Genomic DNA, 20,055 nt, shown 5'->3' with positions numbered 1-20,055 from the left:
GTTGGCCCTTTTGCCTTCACTCTGCGGTCCAGCTCACCCCAAACCATCTCGATTGGGTTCAGGTCTGGTGACTGTGGAGGCCAGGTCATCTGGCGTAGCAGCCCATCACTCTCCTTCTTGGTCAAATAGCCCTTACACAGCCTGGAGGTGTGTTTGAGGCCATTGTCCTGTTGAAAAATAAATGATGGTCCAATTAAACACAAACCGGATGGAATAGCATGCCGCTGCAAGATGCTGTGGTAGCCATGCTGGTTCAGTATGCCTTCAAATTGGAATAAATCCCCAACAGTGTCACCAGCAAAGCACCCCCACACCATCACACCTCCTCCTCCATGCTTCACGGTGGGAACCAGGCATGTAGAGTCCATCGGTTCACCTTTTCTGCGTCGCACAAAGACATGGTGGTTGGAACCAAAGATCTCAAATTTGGACTCATCAAACCAAAGCACAGATTTCCACTGGTCTAATGTCCATTCCTTGTGTTCTCTAGCCCAAACAAGTTTCTTCTGCTTGTGGCCTGTCCTTAGCAGTGGTTTCCTAGCAGCTATTTTACCACGAAGGCCTGCTGCACAAAGCCTCCTCTTAACAGTTGTTGTAGAGATGTCTGCTGCTAGAACTCTGTGTGGCATTGACCTGGTCTCTAATCTGAGCTGCTGTTAACCTGAGATTTCTGAGGCTGGTGACACGGATGAACTTATCCTCCGCAGCAGAGGTGACTCTTGGTCTTCCTTTCCTGGGGCGGTCCTCATGTGAGCCAGTTTCTTTGTAGCGCTTGATGGTTTTTGCCAATGCACTTGGGGACACTTTCAAAGTTTTCCTAATTTTTCGGACTGACTAACCTTCATTTCTTAAAGTAATGATGGCCACTCGGTTTTCTTTACTCAGCTGCTTTTTTCTTGCCATAATACAAATTCTAACAGTCTATTCAGTAGGACTATCACCTGTGTATCCACCAGACTTCTGCACAACACAACTGATGGTCCCAACCTCATTTATAAAGCAAGAAATCCCACTTATTAAACCTGACAGGGCAAACCTGTGAAGTGAAAACCATTTCCGGTGACTACCTCTTGAAGCTCATCAAGAGAATGCCAAGAGTGTGGAAAGCAGAAATCAAAGCAAAAGGTGGCTACTTTGAAGAACCTAGAATATAAGACATACAGTATTTTCAGTTGTTTCACTCTTTTTTGTTAATTATATAATTCCACATGTGTTAATTCATAGTTTTGATGCCTTCAGAGTGAATCTACAATTTTCATAGTCATGAAAATAAAGAAAACGCTTTGATTGAGAAGGTGTGTCCAAACTTTTGGTCTGTACTGTGTGTGTATGTGTGTATATGTGTGTATATATATATATATATATATATACACACACACACACACTATGACTTATCTCGGCTAAGATAAAGCCTAGATCCTCAGGCTACATTCACACTTTGGGCGTAGCCAGTATCAAACCTAGGGGGGGGCAGAATCTCATACTGCACACCTCAGCTGCTGCAAGACCTCATACTTCACACCCCTACACTTGAAAATAAAGCCTGCACCTTAAGAAGATGTGGCGCTGAATGCAGTCTATTTATTCCAACTATCAATTGATGTTGATGTTACTGAAGACGAGCAATGCCTGTCCTGGGCGTCCTTTTGGGCAGCTATGAGGTGTACCTGACTGGTGCTAAAAAAAAAAAAGTGTTAGTCTGTGTGCTATGCGGCTTTCATTCTTTTTGGTACAGATATGATATGGATAGACAGATATGGATAAATGGATATATAGATAGAGCAGATTTCTAATCTGCTTTTGCTATTGAAAACATTATCTATGAGCTCAAAAACCTTTCAGGTGATGCGGTTTTTTAAAAAGCTGATCTGCTTTTGCAACTGAAAAACGTATCCTCAAAAAACGCAGGAAAAACGCTGTGTGTGAATGTAGCCTTAGATCAGGAACAGAACAGTCATTTATAGGACATTTCATAACTTTCCAAATTCCTATGAAAAAATATTAAGCATATTCTACATTGAACTACTGTACCCAATTTATTATATATTTTCGGAGTTGATCCATTTTATACCGACTCCAACTCCGACTCCACCAAAATGAGCTCCAACTCCACGACTCCGACTCCACAGCCCTGGTTAAATAGAGCTGTAAGGGGCGCAATAAGGGACAAAAATAAAGCATTTAGAGAATTAAAGCAAGTAGGTAGTAGTGAGGCATTAAATAAATCCAGAAAATTAAATAAATTCTGTAAAAAGCAAATCAAGATAGCAAAGATTGAGACAGAGAGACTCATTGCCAGAGAAAGTAAAAACAATCCCAAAATATTCTTTAACTACATAAATAGTAAGAAGCTAAAAAATGATAGTGTTGGCCCCCTTAAAAATAGTCTGGGTGAAATGGTGGATGAGGGAAAAGCCAATATGCTAAATGATTTTTTTTCAACAGTTTTTACACAAGAAAATCCCATGACAGATAACATGATCAGTGATAACAAAAATTCTCCATTAAATGTCACCTGCTTAACCCAGCAGGAAGTACAGCGGCGTCTAAAAATCACTAAAATTGACAAATCCCTGGGCCCGGATTGGATACACCCCCGAGTACTGCAGGAATTAAGCAAAGTCATAGACCATTATTTTTAATCTTTAAAGATTCCATAATAACGGTCTGTACCACAGGACTGGTGTATAGCAAATGTGGTGCCAATATTCAAAAAGGGGACCAAAACTGAACTTGAAAATTGTAGGCCAGTAAGTTTAACCTCCAAAACAGAAGCCGCGGAGACACCATCACGTGTTTCTCAACGCAAGCAATGACCAGCCAGGTCTTTGCCCGGGAAGGAACAACCACGGGAAGGGCAGTCTCCAATGAAGGAAACCACCTATGCCAAAACATGGTATCTCCACATACAGCTGTTTCGGGGTATTGCCCCTCATCAGTGTGGAGTAGGAAACTGGCTGGTAGGAGCAATGCCTAGTAAAAAGACTATGAAGAGGAGGATGAATGAACTCATGGAGATCAACATCCGACACTGCGGAGACACCATCACGTGTTTCTCAACGCAGTGATTCTAGAGCACTGCCCCCATCCCTTATGGGAAATATGTAAAACATGCAAAACAGAAGCCGCGGAGACACCATCACGTGTTTCTCAACGCAAGCAATGATCAGCCAGGTCTTTGCCCGGGAAGGAACAACCACGGGAAGGACAGTCTCCAATGAAGGAAACCACCTATGCCAAAACATGGTATCCATCCACATACAGCTGTTTCGGGGTATTGCCCCTCATCAGTGTGGAGTAGGAAACTGGCTGGTAGGAGCAATGCCTAGTAAAAAGACTATGAAGAGGAGGATGAATGAACTCATGGAGATCAACATCCGACACTGCGGAGACACCATCACGTGTTTCTCAACGCAGTGATTCTAGAGCACTGCCCCCATCCCTTATGGGAAATATGTAAAACATGCAAAACAGAAGCCGCGGAGACACCATCACGTGTTTCTCAATGCAAGTTGAGTTCATTCATCCTTTTCATCCTTCATAGTCTTTTTACTAGGCATTGCTCCTACCAGCCAGTTTCCTACTCCACACTGATGAGGGGCAATACCCCGAAACAGCTGTATGTGGATGGATACCATGTTTTGGCGTAGGTGGTTTCCTTCATTGGAGACTGCCCTTCCCGTGGTTGTTCCTTCCCGGGCAAAGACCTGGCTGGTCATTGCTTGCGTTGAGAAACACGTAATGGTGTCTCCGCGGCTTCTGTTTTGCATGTTTTACATATTTCCCATAAGGGATGGGGGCAGTGGTCTAGAATGACTGCGTTGAGAAACACGTGATGGTGTCTCCGCAGTGTCGGATGTTGATCTCCATGAGTTCATTCATCCTCCTCTTCATAGTCTTTTTACTAGGCATTGCTCCTACCAGCCAGTTTCCTACTCCACACTGATGAGGGGCAATACCCCGAAACAGCTGTATGTGGATGGATACCATGTTTTGGCATAGGTGGTTTCCTTCATTGGAGACTGCCCTTCCCGTGGTTGTTCCTTCCCGGGCAAAGACCTGGCTGGTCATTGCTTGCGTTGAGAAACACGTGATGGTGTCTCCACGGCTTCTGTTTTGCATGTTTTACATATTTCCCATAAGGGATGGGGGCAGTGCTCTAGAATCACTGCGTTGAGAAACACGTGATGGTGTCTCCGCAGTGTCGGATGTTGATCTCCATGAGTTCATTCATCCTCCTCTTCATAGTAAGTTTAACCTCAACTGTGGGTAAAATCCTGGAGGGTTTTCTAAGAGATACTATACTGGAGTATCTGAAGAAGAATAACCTCATGACCCAATATCAACATGGATTTACAAGGGACCGTTCTTGTCAGACTAATCTGATAAGCTTTTATGAAGAGGTAAGTTCCGGACGGTACCAAGGGAATGCAGTGGACGTGGTGTACATGGACTTTTCAAAAGCTTTTGATACGGTGCCACACAAAAGGTTGATGCATAAAATGTGAACAATGGGGATAGGGGAAAATATGTGTAAGTGGGTTAAGAGCTGGCTCAGGGATAGGAAACAAAGGGTGGTTATTAATGGAGCACACTCAGACTGGGTCACAGTTAGCAGAGGGGTACTACAGGGTGTCCGTTTTGGGCCCGCTTCTTTTTAACATATTTATTAGTGACCTTGTAGGGGGCATAGAGAGTAGAATTTCAATATTTGCAGATGACATTAAACTCTGAAGGGTAATCAATACAGAGGAGGACAATTTTATATTGCAGGAGGAGTTATGTAAACTAGAAGCTTGGGCTGATAAATGGCAAATGAGCTTTAATGGGGATAAATGTAAGATCATGCACTTGGGTAGAATGAACAAGATGTATAATTATGTGCTTAATTGTAAAACACTGGGTAAAACGGTCACTGAAAAAGACCTGGGTGTATGGGTGGACGACAAACTCGCATTTAGTGGTCAGTGTCAGGCAGCTGCTGCAAAAGCAAATAAAATAATGGGATGCATTAATAGAGGCATAGATGCTCATGAGGAGAACATAATTTTACCTCTATACAAGTCACTAGTGCGACCACACTTTGAATACTGCGTACAGTTCTGGCCTCCGGTGTATAAGAAAGACATAGCTGAATTGGAGCGGGTGCAGAGAAGAGCGACCAAGGTTATTAGGGAACTGGGGGGTCTGCAATACCAAGACAGGTTATTACACCTGGGGTTATTTAGTTTGGAAAAACGAAGGCTTACGGGTGATCTTATTACAATGTATAAATTTATGCGGGGACAGTACAAAGACCTTTCTAATGATCTTTTTACTCTTAGACCTGTGACGGGACAAGGGGGCATCCTCTACGTCTGGAGGAAAGAAGGTTTAAGCATAATCACAGATGCGGATTCTTTACTGTAAGAACAGTGAGACTATGGAAATCTCTACTATATGATGTTGTAATGAGTGATTCCCTACTAAAATTTAAAAAGGGCCTGGATGCCTTTCTTGAAAATTATATTATTACAGGTTTTAGTCACTAGTTTCCTTAATATTGCGTTGATCCAGGGAGCTAGTCTGATTGCCGTATGTGGAGTCGGGAAGGAATTTTTTTTCCCCAGTGTGAAGATTACTGTTTGCCACTTGGTTTTTTTTTTTGCCTTCCTCTGGATCAACATGTTAGGATAGGATATGGGTTGAACTAGATGGACTTAAAGTCTTCCTTCAACCTTAATAACTATGTTACTATGTAATACATATGTATATATGTACGTGAATGGGGTTTACCTGTCGCCGCACAAAATCGCACAGTGTTTAATATAATATCTACTCCTACATCATAGAAGTGCAGCACCCTGGCCCAAAAACAATCGGCTTTGGTCCTGCCTGATGATCACTTTGATTGGTCTGTCTGTATAAACAGGTCAATCACAGTGAAGCAGGCTGTTTTAGCTTTCTTCTCCAGCTCTGATTTTTTTTTCCATGATATCAGAAGATCAGATCCAGTTGTCTGGTTACTAGAGGATGGTGTTATCACCGAACATTGCTTTTTGACCTCCTAGCTGCCGCTGGTAGTAGCAGAGCTGCCACCATGAATTTCAGGGCCTCACTCTGGCAACATTTATGAGCGGCCCCCCCATTGAGACTCTGACCAGGCTTACCCTAGCTCCGCTTCCACCCCTCAAACCTTCCACAGTCTATAATCCTATAGTTATATCTAATATATAAAGCTCAAGTGTGTGTGTGTGTGTGTGTGTATGTCTGGGATTGGCATCTGCACCCTCGCAGCTACAGCCACAAAATTTGGCACAGTCACACATCTGGACCCCGAGAGCGTCATAGGCTATGTTGTGAGGCGAAATTTTAACCCCGCGCGTTCCAATTCACCAAACAATTTTCCCCCTATCTACATAATGGGGGAAAAGTGTGCGTATCAAGCCCCGCCCCTCATTATGCTGTCATAATGGTTGCCATGGCGACGCTGATGTCATCATAGGTTGCAAGCCCCGCCGCTTATTATGATGTCATAATGGTTGACTATGGGATGGAGGATGTGTGATGGGTATATGGGCACGGGACTATGGGATGGAGGATATGTATGACGGGTATATGGGCACGGGACTATGGGATGACGGATATGTATGATGGGTTTATGGACACGGGACTATGGGATGGAGAATATGTATGATGGGTATATGGGCATGGGACTATGAAATGAAGGATGTGTGATGGGTATATGGGCCTGGGACTATGAGATGAAGGATGTGTGGGTATATGGGCACTCGACTATGGGATGGCGAATGTGTGATGGGTATATGGGCATGGGACTATGGGATGGAGAATATGTATGATGGGTATATGGGCATGGGACTATGGGATGGAGGATGTATGATGGGTATATGGGCACGGGCCTATGGGATGGTGGATATGTATAATGGGTATATGGGCACGGGACTATGGGATGGAGGATAATTATAATTTGCTATAACTAACCACAGTTATTTACTATGCCCGAGCAGCGCTGGGCTCTTCAGCTAGTATTAAATAAAGACACAGCCAGAATAAACTCATTTATTTGAAAAAATGACACACACTCCTTTATTAATCTCAATTAAACCATACTTACTGCATCACCTAATCAAAGCCAAGCCCTCAATCTCCTATAATAAAAATAAAATAAAAAAAAACAATATACCATACCTGTCCGACATTATATACCATGCTGGAATCAATGTCTGGGGGCTAAATAGTTTTCAACCTGGACAGTGCCAAGATGCAACCGTCCCTGCTGAAAACCATTGGTGAATGAGCTGCTGAGAGCGCAGCTTCATTTACCAGCAGTGATCTCATCACTGGCATTTTCCCACGGTCCTGAGGTTACTGCAGTTCAGCCTTGCCTCGATGATGTCACCGCTGGTGAATGATGCTGCGCTCTCAGCTCATTCACCAGTGATTTTCAGCTGAGACGGTCGCAACTTTTCACCGTCCAGTTTGAAAACTGTATATCCCCCAGACATGGGTTACGGCGTGGGACAGAACGACGGACTGGTATGGTATATTGTTGTTTTTTTATTTTACTTAAAGTAAATTATTAATGGATGTGTCTTATAGACGCCTCTCCATTACTAAGCCATGGGCTTGATGTCACCGGACAATACAAAGGTGACATCAACCCCACAAATATGAACCCCAGTTACCTCCGCTACAGGGCAAGTGGGAAGAACCGGGCAAAGCACCAGAACTGGCGCATCCACAGTTGCAGTTGCTGGCTGCTATTTTTAGACTGGGGTGGGGGGCAATAACCATGGCTCCTTACCAGCCTGAGAATAACTGCCCTCAGCTGTCTGCTTTAGCAAGGTTGGTTGTCAAAAATAGGGGGGACCCCACGTAGTATTTTAATTCTTACTAACTAGCCTTGCTGAAAATAAACCTGAAAACTGAGTCTGAGTATAATTTGAAAACATGCATGATGTTAAGGTATGTTCACACTGGTTATAGAAAAAAGCAAATCCAAAGAAAAGACAATGTGTGCATATACCCTAATGAAAATAAATAAGTAAAAATACAAGTGCATTAAATATTTAAAATAGGGTATTTAGTAAACACTTTTTTTTAATCAAAAAAAGCATTAAGCTGTCCCACTGAGACAAGATTTACCCAATTGGGACAATAACTACACTAACTACACTCTCTAATGTTAAAACCTACCTAGTGTGAACAGTAGCAGAGAGTCAACAGGTCCCAACCGCACACCCAGCTTTGAAAGGACTATATATGAACTGCCCAGCTCAGTGAAAAGGAGGCCACACCCTATTTGTACTCAATACAAAAATACTGAAGAGAGCAACAAAACTGAGCTGGAGTATAACTTGAAAACTTGCATGATATAAAGGCTTGTTCACACTGGCCATAGAAACAAGCAAATCCAATAAAAAGACAATGTGTGCATACCATATTTTTCAGACCATAACTCACTTTTTTTCCTTTAAATTTGGGAGGAAAGTGTGGGTGCGTCTTAGGGTACCGTTACACATAGCGATGCACCAGCGATCCCGACAACGATATGGATCGCTGGTGCATCGCTAAGTGGTCGCTAGTGAGCTGCCACACAGGCAGATCTCACCAGCGACATCGCTGGGGTCAGGGGTCGCTACTTACCTGTCAGGCGCGGCGATCCTGACGTCCTCCCGCCCGCGTCCACGCCTCGCTCGTCGGCGCCACAGGAAGCGCCTGACGAGAAATTATCCAGGACCTTCGCGCGCGACCAACGATGAGCAAGCGGGGGAGTGGGTCGGAGGCAAGTATCACATGCAGTGATATCGCTAGCAATATCGCTGCAACGTCACAAAATCGGTGACTTTACAGCGATATTGCTAGCGATATCGCAGTGTGTAACGGGGGCTTTATGGTCAGAATGTAGCATGTGGTGAGGGGGCAGTGGCAGAGTGGGGTCACACTGGGATCGCAGGAGGCAGGAAAATTTTGCCTGCTGCAGGAATCCAGCACTGGGGAAACCACTGGTCCTGATACTTAAAGTGAAGTGAATATTCATTAGCAGCTTCCTTGCCCACCTGTCAGCTGAGCAGGGAGCAGCAAATGACAGACCCACATGGTTTCCTCAGGGCTGGATTCCTGCAGCAGCTGGGGAGATCTGTGTCTGGTGGCGAAGGGGGCAGTAGCAGAGTGCAGCAGAAGGTATCCATACCTGACAGGCAGCACGCTGAATGCTCCTGTGGCGGACCTGTGGTAAGGTCATGAAGAGGGCAAGCTGTAGCATCACATGACCGCACAAAGCCTTGCCTCTTCATGATGTCATCACAGGTCCTGTAGACACCGCACTACAAACAGTGCAGCGTCCTCTTACATGACCTGTGGTGAGGTCATAAGAAGGAGGGCACTGTGATGCTGCATTACCTCACTACAGCGTGGCTGGCTGGCTACAGGACTTAGGCTGTGTTCACACGTAGCAGAAAATTTCTGCTTAAGAAACGGACTCCTTCCCAGAAAACGCGCGTTTTCTAGTGAAACGCGCGGTTTTTGTGTTTTTTCCCGCACGTCCCCAGTCTCAATGGAAAGAACTAGAAATGCGGAATTTGACGCAAATTTAATGAGCATGCTGCGTTTTTTTGCCGCGAAGCGTTTTTTTCGCGGTAAAAAACGCATCAATATGCACAAAAAGTGCAAAATGCATTAAAATGAATGGGAAGCTTATTTTAGGCTTTTTTTGAGCGGATTTTTTGGCAAATCCGCGAAAAAAACGCTACGTGTGAACACAGCCTCACACTGAGCGTAGTGAACAGCAGCCTGTACAAAAAAGAATTAATTAAAAGGTTAGGAATTACAGCACATAAACATCACTCTGCCATCTTGTGGTGAACTATAACTCCCAGCATGCCATAAGATCTGCAGGACATGCTGGGAGTTAAAGTTCTCCCATGGGATCTTAAAGCAGAACTCCAGTGGTATTTTTCAGTGCTGGAGTGGTGCATTAAATATAAGCCCTGTGCCCCCATTCTTATACTCGCCCTACAGCGTCTTCATATAGTACTTTACAGATACCACACTGGTCCCGCAGCACCATCTTCTACCCGTAGCTTCCCACATAATAACATACCTTTATATATATTAATGCTAGTTTCACACTAGCGTTTGGAGGTGCAGCGCACGCTCGCCGTGAAGCTCTGCCCCCTGCCTCGCCTCCTCCGGACAGCTCCGCCTATGGGCGCATGCCGCTGCATGCGACCTGCGTACCCTATCTTTAGCATTGGGTACGCAGGCCTTGCGCAGGTATGCTTTTGCCGGCGCATGCGTCCTTTTGACCGTGTGCCGGCCGCACCAAAATGCAACACGTTGCGTTTGGCGCAGGTCGGCGCACCGTCAAAAGGATGCATGCGCCAGCAAAAGCATACCTGCACACGGCCTGCATACCCTATTCTAACGATGGGGTATGCAGGTCGCATGCAGCGGCATACACACATTGGCGGAGCTGACCGGAGGAGGGGCGGAGATTCACAGCGAGCGTACGCTGCGTCTCCAAATGCTAGTGTGAAACTAGCCTAACACCACATATAATAGTATGCTATTTGTTATTAAATATTTTACCACATTTTTAGCTTCAAATATATTTTTCCCTATTTGCCACCTCTAAAACCTGGGTGCTTCTTATAGTCTGAAAAATACGGTATACCCTAATAAAAATAAGTAAAAAAGCAAGTGCATTAAATAATTCACTTAGGGTATTTAGTAAACACGGTCTTTTGATAAAAAAAAAAAACCATACAGCTGTCCCACAGCGACAAGGTATACACTCAATTGGGGGTATATATTAACCCCTCTTGCCACCGCTACAGGGCAACAGGGAAGAGCCGGGCAAAGCACCAGAATTGCCGCATCTAATAAATGCGCCTTTTCTGGGCAGCTACGGGCTGCTGTTTTTAGGCTGGGGAGGGGCACAATATCAATGGCCCCTTACCAGCCTGAGAATACCAGCCCCCAGCTGTAAGCTGGTTAGTTGTCAAAAAGGGAGAGACCCCATGCCGTTTTTTTAAATTTAATTAATTAAAAAAACAGCGTGGGGACCCCTCTCTTCTTGCTTACTAGCCTTGCTGAAGCTGACAGCTGAGGGTTGCAGCCCCCAGCTGTGAGTTTTTGTCTGGCCGTTTTTTTTTTAAATTATTTACAGCGCAGGAGCGGCAGATGAAAACGCCCACATTCCACTAATGCTCTCACTGTAATTAGTGGTCACAGGTGTCAGATGATGAGAGCTCTAGTTCCATCAGCAAACACCAGTGACTGGAGGTAAAGTTTATACCTCTGATTACAGCTGAGCGCTCCCGCTGTCTTTTGACTGCGTGGGAACCGTGGTTCTCTGACTGGTGGGGATGATTTTCCTGCCGATCAGTAGCAGTGTTTGCCGTGTTGTCATGCACATTAAAGCCCAGCAAACACTGGATGTTCGGGCAGCCGAACCCGAATGGTAACATGGACTTCCTGGTGAAGTCCGTGTTCGGTGTCCGTGCCCGAACAGTAGGTGTTCGGTACGGACGCTGAACTTTACTGTTCGGGTTCGCCCATTGCTAATGACCACCACATAATGGCCAAATACTACTACATACAAGAAACAAATACCACCACACCATGACCAGACAACATATTACCATCACATAGTGACTGAATAATACCTCATACAAGGAACATATACAGCCACACTATGACCAGATCACAAATTACCACCACATAGTGACTTAATACTAATATTACCATAAGTGCCATGATACACAGAAGCGCTGTACAAAGTAAGGTATATAGTGTCAGTGTACAGGTACAGTGATCACCAGTGACATTATACACAGGACCTCTGTGCACAGTATAGAGTGTATAACACCAGTGATGTCTCTAGTTGAAGTCCTTCATCTTTGCTTTTCTTCTTGTCCAGCGCAGACAGCCATCACTTCTTCCAGCCCAGTCTCGTCTCTGCATAAATAACACAAAGTTCTGGATTTGTGGATGATGCGTCACCCTGAGTTAAGAGAATATACCTGTCACTCGTCCACTAAACGCTCTCTGTCGCACATTGATTACATATTTGGTTCCAGCGGTCTGGCGATGTGGGTGGATAACATAGAGCATGGCACTAGGGGGATCATAGAATCATAGAATGGTAGAGTTGGAAGGGACCTCCTGGGCCATCTGGTCCAACCCCCTGCTCAAAGCAGGATTCGCTAAATCATCCCAGTTAGATGTCTGTCCAGCCTCTGTTTGAAGACTTCCATTGAAGGAGAACTCACCACTTCTCGTGGCAGCCTGTTCCACTCATTGATCACTCTAACTGTCAAAAAGTTTTTTCTAATATCTAATCTGTCTCCTCCCATTCAGCTTCATCCCATTGCTTCTAGTCTTTCCTTGTGCAAATGAGAATAAAGTTGATCCTTCTACAATGTGACAGCCCTTTAGATATTTGTAGACAGCTATTAAGTCTCCTCTCAGTCTTCTCTTTTGCAAACTAAACATTCCCAAATCCTGCAACCTTTCCTCATAAGACAGGGTTTGCAGACCGGTCACCATTCTGGTCGCTCTTTTCTGAACTTGCTCCAGTTTGTTGATGTCTTTTTTAAAATGTGGTGCCCAAAATTGGACACAATATTCCAGATGAGGTCTGACCAAAGAGGAGTAGAGGGAAATAATTACTTCACGTGATCTAGACTGTATGCTTCTGTTAATACATCCTAGAATTGCATTTGCCTTTTTTGCTGCTGCATCACACTGTTGACTCATATTCAGTCTGTGATCTATTAGTATACCCAAGTCTTTTTCACATGTGCTGTCACTTAGCCCTATTCCTCCCATTCTATATATGCTTTTTTCATTTTTATTGCCCAGATGTAGTACTTTGCATTTCTCCCTGTTAAAAACCATTCTGTTAGTTGCTGCCCACTTCTCCAGTTTATTTAAATCTTTATGAATCCTCTCTCTCTCTTCTCTAGTATTAGCTATCCCTCCTAGCTTTGTGTCATCAGCAAATTTAATCAGTTTACCCTCAATTCCTTCATCTAAATCGTTGATAAAGATGTTGAACAATACAGGGCCCAGGACAGAGCCCTGTGGTACCCCACTTGAGACATTCTTCCAACTGGATGTGCAGCCATTTACGACCACTCTTTGGGTCCGATCACTAAGCCAGTTATGAATCCACCTAACAGTTGCCTTGTCCATTCCATACTTAGTCATTTTTTCAATAAGGATTGTATGAGAGACTTTGTCAAATGCTTTGCTGAAGTCAAGATATACTATATCTACAGCATTTCCTTGATCCACCCAATCAGTAATACCGTCATAGAAGGAAATTAAATTAGTCTGACATGACTTATTAGTTACAAACCCATGCTGACTCTGTTTAATCACTTCATTCTTATCCAGGTATTGACATACATGTTGTTTAATAATTTGTTCAAAGATCTTTCCTGGTATCGAAGTCAGACTCACCGGCCTATAGTTGCCTGGGTCCACCTTCTTCCCCTTTTTGAAGATAGGAACAACATTTGCTCTTCTCCAGTCTTCTGGCACTTCTCCTGTTCTCCAAGAATTTTCAAAGATTATGGAGAGGGGTTCAAAAATTTCTTCTGCTATCTCCTTCAGTACTCTGGGGTGTAATTCATCTGGACCTGGAGACTTGAATTCATTTAGGCTAGCTAAGTGTTTCCTCACTATCTTTCTGTTTATAGATATCCTGGATTCTTCTATTCCCTTAATAGGACAGTGAATAACAGTTGATGTTACATTTCCTTTCTGAGAGAAAACAGATGCAAAATAGGAATTTAAAAGTTCAGCCTTCTCAACATCCTGTCTTACCATTTCATCATTTTCATCCTGTAAAAATCCTATAGCATCTTTGACTTTTCTTTTACTTTTGACATATCCCCAAAATCCTTTATTATTGCTTTTGACATCTCTTGCAAGCCTCAATTCATTTTCAGCTTTAGCTAATCTGATTTGTGCCCTGCAGGTTCTGCAGACAGCATTATATTCTTCTTTAGATATGCCTCCCTCTTTCCATTTTATAAACATTTTTTTCTTCCTTTTTAGCATGTGCTTAAGTTCTGTGTTCATCCATCCTGGTTTCATTAAATGCTTCCTATTCTTCCCTCTTTTCGGAATTGTTAACAACTGTGCTTTGAGAATTTCATTTTTCAAGATTTCCCATCCTTCCTGGACATTTTTGTCTTTAAGGATATCCAGCCATTGGATCCCTCCAATTCTCTTTCTGAATCCCTTAAAATCTGCCTTTCTGAAATCTAACCTTGACGTCTGAGTCTTCACAGGTCTTCCGCCTCTAGTTATCCAAAATTCTAAAATAGCATGGTCGCTACCTCCTAGGGTCCCAGCCACTTTTACCTCCTCAACCATTTCCTATGATCTCAGATCATAGCCCGATCATTCTTAAACTTAAATATGGACAATTAAACAATGGGATAGTTTGGAAGTTGAATTCTTTCTGGTTAAAGTTAATAGTGTCCCCTGATAGAACGATCGATCAGTTGCATTGTTTCATCGCGTCTCATCCGGAACCTCAAGATATTAATTTATTTTGGGATGCCCTTAAGGCATATTTGAGGGGTTGTCTGTCCTCCACGATCTCTTATATTAAGCGGGTAACCTCAAGGAAGGATGAGGAAATGGAGCAACGATTGAAAGACTCAGAGGCAACATATATATCTAACCAAACTAGTGGCAATAGGATTGAGTGGTTGGCTGCCCAGAGGTTATACGCCCAGCATATAGACACTAAATCTAAGCGTAAACTATTCTTCACCCGTCAATCTTATTTTGAACTGGGAAACCAGGCAAGTAAATTTTTGGCCTATTTGGTACGCCAACACCATACCTCCAATACAATACTGCAGATTCGTAAGGCGGATGGTTTACTGGTGTCTTCGACCGAGGAGATACTTGGTTGTTTTTATGACTACTACAGGTCATTATATGAATCTAAAAGTGACTGATAATTTGGGGTGCTTGGACTGTTTGTCAGATGTGACATTCCCTACATTACATCCCGAACAGCGAGCCCTTATGGACGCTGCGTTCACCGCGAAAGAGATAGAATATGCTATAACGAACATGGCTTCTGGGAAGGCCCCTGGACCAGATGGGTTCCCCATTGAATTATATAGGAAATACTGGGAAATACTGATGCCACTTCTGGTGAAGGTATTTCGGGGAATTTGGGAAGGGAAGTCTATGCCTGATTCTTTTTATGAGGCTAATATAATGCTTAGGAAGGAGGTTAAGGACCTCTGGAATGTGGATCTTACCGTCCTATTTCATTAGTAAATGTGGACTATAACATTTTTAACAAGATCCTAGCTACCAGGCTGAATTCAATTATATTGAACCTTGTACATCCTGATCAAACAGGTTTCATGCCTGGTAAGAGCACTTCCATTAATATATGGAACGCTTCACGAATTTGCGTGTCATCCTTGCGCAGAGGCCATGCTAATCTTCTCTGTATCGTTCCAATTTTAGTATATGTGCTTCGGCAGCACATATACTAAAATTGGAACGATACAGAGAAGATTAGCAATTCCATTAATATCAGACGGGTCCAGTCAATAGTCCAATATAGCTCACTAATACCCGACAACAAATGGGCGTTGGCATCATTAGATACCGCCAAGGCTTTTGACTTTCTTGAGTGGCCTTTCCTCTCTGCATGCTTGCAAAGATATGGCTTTGGTGATAAATTTATAAAGTGGATCAAAATATATATGAAACCCAAAGACCGTATCATAGGAAATAACTCTATATCTGAGTCTTTTCCATTACATAGAGGGACTCGTCAAGGTTGCCCTCTTTCCCCCCGCCCTCTTCGCTCTTGCAATTGAGGCACTGGCAATACGTATAAGGTCTTCCCCTGGCATTAAGGAAATAGATGTAGCGGGTCGGGTGTGCACTATAGGTCTTTATGCTGACAATATGGTGATATTCATGGATGAAGCGGAAGAAACTTGCCGCAAGTGATAGCCCTTTATAGATGGATTCAGCAAATATTCAGGCTTATATATAAATTGGGCAAAGTCGGCTCTGTTACCCCTTTCCCATGCTTCGATGCCGCAGCTAGAGGCTCTCTCCTCACTGTCTATTGTATCTAATTTTAAATATCTGGGTGTCTACATATCCCATGATAGTGCGTTTGATTCACAACTTAATATCCACCCACTGCTGGAACTAGTTAAAGTTAAATTTGCATCCAGGAGCAAACTTCCGTTGTCTGTAGCCGGACGCATTAACCTGATTAAAATATTACTTCCCAAGCTTAGCTACTCCCTTCAGCACAGTGCTGTGATGGTGCCCAAATCCTTTTTTGTGAATCTCAACTCCCAGATCACGTCTTTTATATGGGGGAAAACTAGGCCCAAACTTAAATTGGCCACTTTACAAAGACCTAAAAAGGGAGGTGGGGCAGCGCTACCAGATTTTTTCCTGTATTATTTGGCTGGACAAGCTAAAGCTTTAAGTAAATGGATGCCGGGTAGCTACATTCCCAATTCTGAAAGTCACCTGCTTCACGCTTCACAGACTGATTGCCAATTGGGTTTCCTTGAGTTAGAGAAGACTAATACCCCTCGTCTGCTGCCCCTTGCTCCGATTGGCACGATTAACATGGAGGCAAATCAAGAAAGTGACTGGGTTTATAGATTTTATAGCTGAAATGCCCCTGTGGAATAATTATTTTCCGGAATTGCTAAACCACCCGTCCACCGTTTTTTGGATTCAGCATGACGTCTCTTCGATGGGAGACTTACAGTGGGGCAAAAAAGTATTTAGTCATTCAGCAATAGTGCAAGTTCCACCACTTAAAAAGATGAGAGGCGTCTGTAATTTACATCATAGGTAGACCTCAACTATGGGAGACAAACTGAGAAAAAAAAATCCAGAAAATCACATTCTGTTTTTTTCATTTTATTTGCATATTATGGTGGAAAATAAGTATTTGGTCAGAAACAAGCAATCAAGATTTCAGGCTCTCACAGACCTGTAACTTCGTCTTTAAGAGTCTCCTCTTTCCTCCACTCATTACCTGTAGTAATGGCACCTGTTTAAACTTGTTATCAGTATAAAAAGACACCTGTGCACACCCTCAAACAGTCTGACTCCAAACTCCACTATGGTGAAGACCAAAGAGCTGTCAAAGGACACCAGAAACAAAATTGTAGCCCTGCACCAGGCTGGAAAGACTGAATCTGCAATAGCCAACCAGCTTGGAGTGAAGAAATCAACTGTGGGGAGCAATAATTAGAAAATGGAAGACATACAAGACCACTGATAATCTCCCTCGATCTGGTGCTCCACGCAAAATCCCACCCCGTGGGGTCAGAATGATCACAAGAACGGTGAGCAAAAATCCCAGAACCACGCGGGGGGACCTAGTGAATGAACTGCAGAGAGCTGGGACCAATGTAACAAGGCCTACCATAAGTAACACACTACGCCACCATGGACTCAGGTCCTGCAGTGCCAGACGTGTCCCACTGCTTAAGCCTGTACATGTCCGGGCCCGACTGAAGTTTGCTAGAGAGCATTTGGATGATCCAGAGGAGTTTTGGGAGAATGTCCTATGGTCTGATGAAACCAAACTGGAACTGTTTGGTAGAAACACAACTTGTCGTGTTTGGAGGAAAAAGAATACTGAGTTGCATCCATCAAACACCATACCTACTGTAAAGCATGGTGGTGGAAACATCATGCTTTGGGGCTGTTTCTCTGCAAAGGGGCCAGGACGACTGATCCGGGTACATGAAAGAATGAATGGGGCCATGTATCGTGAGATTTTGAGTGCAAACCTCCTTCCATCAGCAAGGGCATTGAAGATGAAACGTGGCTGGGTCTTTCAACATGACAATGATCCAAAGCACACCGCCAGGGCAACGAAGGAGTGGCTTCGTAAGAAGCATTTCAAGGTCCTGGAGTGGCCTAGCCAGTCTCCAGATCTCAACCCTATAGAAAACCTTTGGAGGGAGTTGAAAGTCCGTGTTGCCAAGCGAAAAGCCAAAAACATCACTGCTCTAGAGGAGATCTGCATGGAGGAATGGGCCAACATACCAACAACAGTGTGTGGCAACCTTGTGAAGACTTACAGAAAACGTTTGACCTCTGTCATTGCCAACAAAGGATATATCACAAAGTATTGAGATGAAATTTTGTTTCTGACCAAATACTTATTTTCCACCATAATATGCAAATAAAATGAAAAAAAAACAGACAATGTGATTTTCTGTTTTTTTTTTTTCTCAGTTTGTCTCCCATAGTTGAGGTCTACCTCTGATGTAAATTACAGACGCCTCTCATCTTTTTAAGTGGTGGAACTTGCACTATTGCTGACTGACTAAATACTTTTTTGCCCCACTGTATATGACCAAGGGATTTTAAAGTCTTTTGAACAATTACAGGTCACGCATGATATCCCAAGATCCCAATTTTTCCGCTATTTACAACTGAGATCAGCTCTTCAATCGCATGTGAGATGTAAGGGTGTAGGCCGTACTATTTCATCTCTACCTCTGATAGGAATCCTTAAGTCTCAGGGCCCTCAGGGTCTCATCTCCACTTTATACACATACATGCTGTCAGTGGGAGCAGAATCTGCCATAAATTCTTTCAAGAGAAAGTGGGAAAGGCCCATCCCTAATATGCAAGAAGAGGAGTGGGAGGGGGTTTTGGAATCTCTGATTGGAGTATCACCATTTATTAACAACAGAATGATACAATTATATATAATCAATTGTACTTTACTCCGACACAACTTTTTTAGGATGGGTCTGTTCCAGTCATCAGAATGCTTACGGTGCCACTCTCCAGACGCAGATTTTATTCATATGGTATGGCAGTGTCCCCCTGTCCTGCATTACTGGGGAAAGGTGACATCATTACTGGCATCCCTAGTACAAGCCCTGGTCCCTCTAGAGCCACTGGTCTGCTTGTTTGGGGTATGGGATGAGGAGATCTGGGATCGATATAATGGGGTCTTCCTGCGTGAGACAATATTTATGGCACGGACGGTACTGGCACTACGGTGGATGGGAACTTCATGCCCTTCCTTTAGAATTTGGATTGACCTGGTGAATTCGATTGTTCCATACGAGCGCACGTTATACCAAAATAGGGGATGCCCGGGTAAATTTGAAAAGATTTGGGGGAGGTGGAACTCCTCTCATCTTACCCTGCAAGGTTGAGACATCACATACGAGATAATATGCTGTAGGATACTAGGCTGCGAAATAGTAGATATTAGTTGATGTAGTGGTAGTCGTAGTTTAGTTTTGGAATTTCTGATTAGATTTCATTATCCGAATAATATGTTAAAGGCTTGTGAGATTTGATCGATATACATGTTTTATAATGTATAGCCAACTGTCCTTTGCACATGCTTGGAAGGTTATGTACATGCTACTTTGTATTGTTAAAAAAAAAAAGTGTGCAATTTTTCTGCTCAATATTTTATAATGGATGAAAACATGTATGCTTTGTAAAAAATGCTTATTATCATAGGCCAATTGTATGTTGCCATGGGCATGCCTCATGGCTTTTCTACATATATAGACACACTACACTGAGGAAATCCTCATCTTTGGCTGCTGTATCGAGCTGCAAGATGGATCTTGACATGGAGAGCTTCTATGATAATCTGGATTTACAATTGAAATTGGCTGTTGCCTTTTTGTTTTTGCTTGTCAAGAAGAAAGAAGACAAAGACTGTGAAGACGTCGTTGTCACTACTGGCAACACCCCATCTTTGAACTCTGAGAGAGCCGTGGAGCCTACCACTCTTTGTACACCGAGATGCGTGCAAACCCTCAGAAGTTTTTGACTACACGAGGATGTCTGAACAGAGTTTGGATGACTTGCTGCAACATGTCCGAGGATCCATCACCAGGCATGACACACAACTCCGGTGAGCAATTCCTGCTGAGGAACATCTTGGTGACCCAGAGGTACATAATTGTGAAAAACAAACACATGTTCATAGTATTATTGTGAGAAAACCCTTGTATTAATTTTTTTTCCCAT

At 43.4% G+C, this 20,055-nt stretch overlaps 1 protein-coding gene, 1 non-coding gene and 1 pseudogene across 4 annotated transcripts in view; 2 read left to right on the top strand and 1 right to left on the bottom strand.

Moving 5' to 3' along the window:
- The window catches only part of EDC4 (enhancer of mRNA decapping 4), a 634,971-nt gene that overhangs the window by 369,191 nt on the left and 245,725 nt on the right, over nucleotides 1-20,055 (top strand). For 2 of the 3 annotated variants that reach the window (XM_073576355.1, XM_073576357.1), the window contains exon 18: nucleotides 5,325-5,405. The exons of the other annotated variant lie outside the window; for it this stretch is intronic. In XM_073576355.1, the coding sequence (XP_073432456.1) occupies nucleotides 5,325-5,405 (81 nt within the window). The remainder of the gene's footprint in view (nucleotides 1-5,324; nucleotides 5,406-20,055) is intronic. 3 annotated transcript variants of the gene reach the window in all.
- Nucleotides 15,431-15,533, bottom strand: LOC141090289 (U6 spliceosomal RNA). The gene has a single exon (XR_012232412.1). It is a non-coding gene; the product is annotated as a U6 spliceosomal RNA (small nuclear RNA).
- LOC141090290 (U6 spliceosomal RNA) lies at nucleotides 15,519-15,575 on the top strand (annotated as a pseudogene).

The sequence above is a fragment of the Dendrobates tinctorius genome, unplaced genomic scaffold, assembly GCF_039654945.1.
Source record: "Dendrobates tinctorius isolate UK_male_01 unplaced genomic scaffold, ASM3965494v1 ptg000048l, whole genome shotgun sequence".
NCBI lineage: Eukaryota > Metazoa > Chordata > Amphibia > Anura > Dendrobatidae > Dendrobates > Dendrobates tinctorius.
Note: the sequence above shows the minus strand (reverse complement) of the source record. Positions and strands in the feature narration are given on the sequence as shown.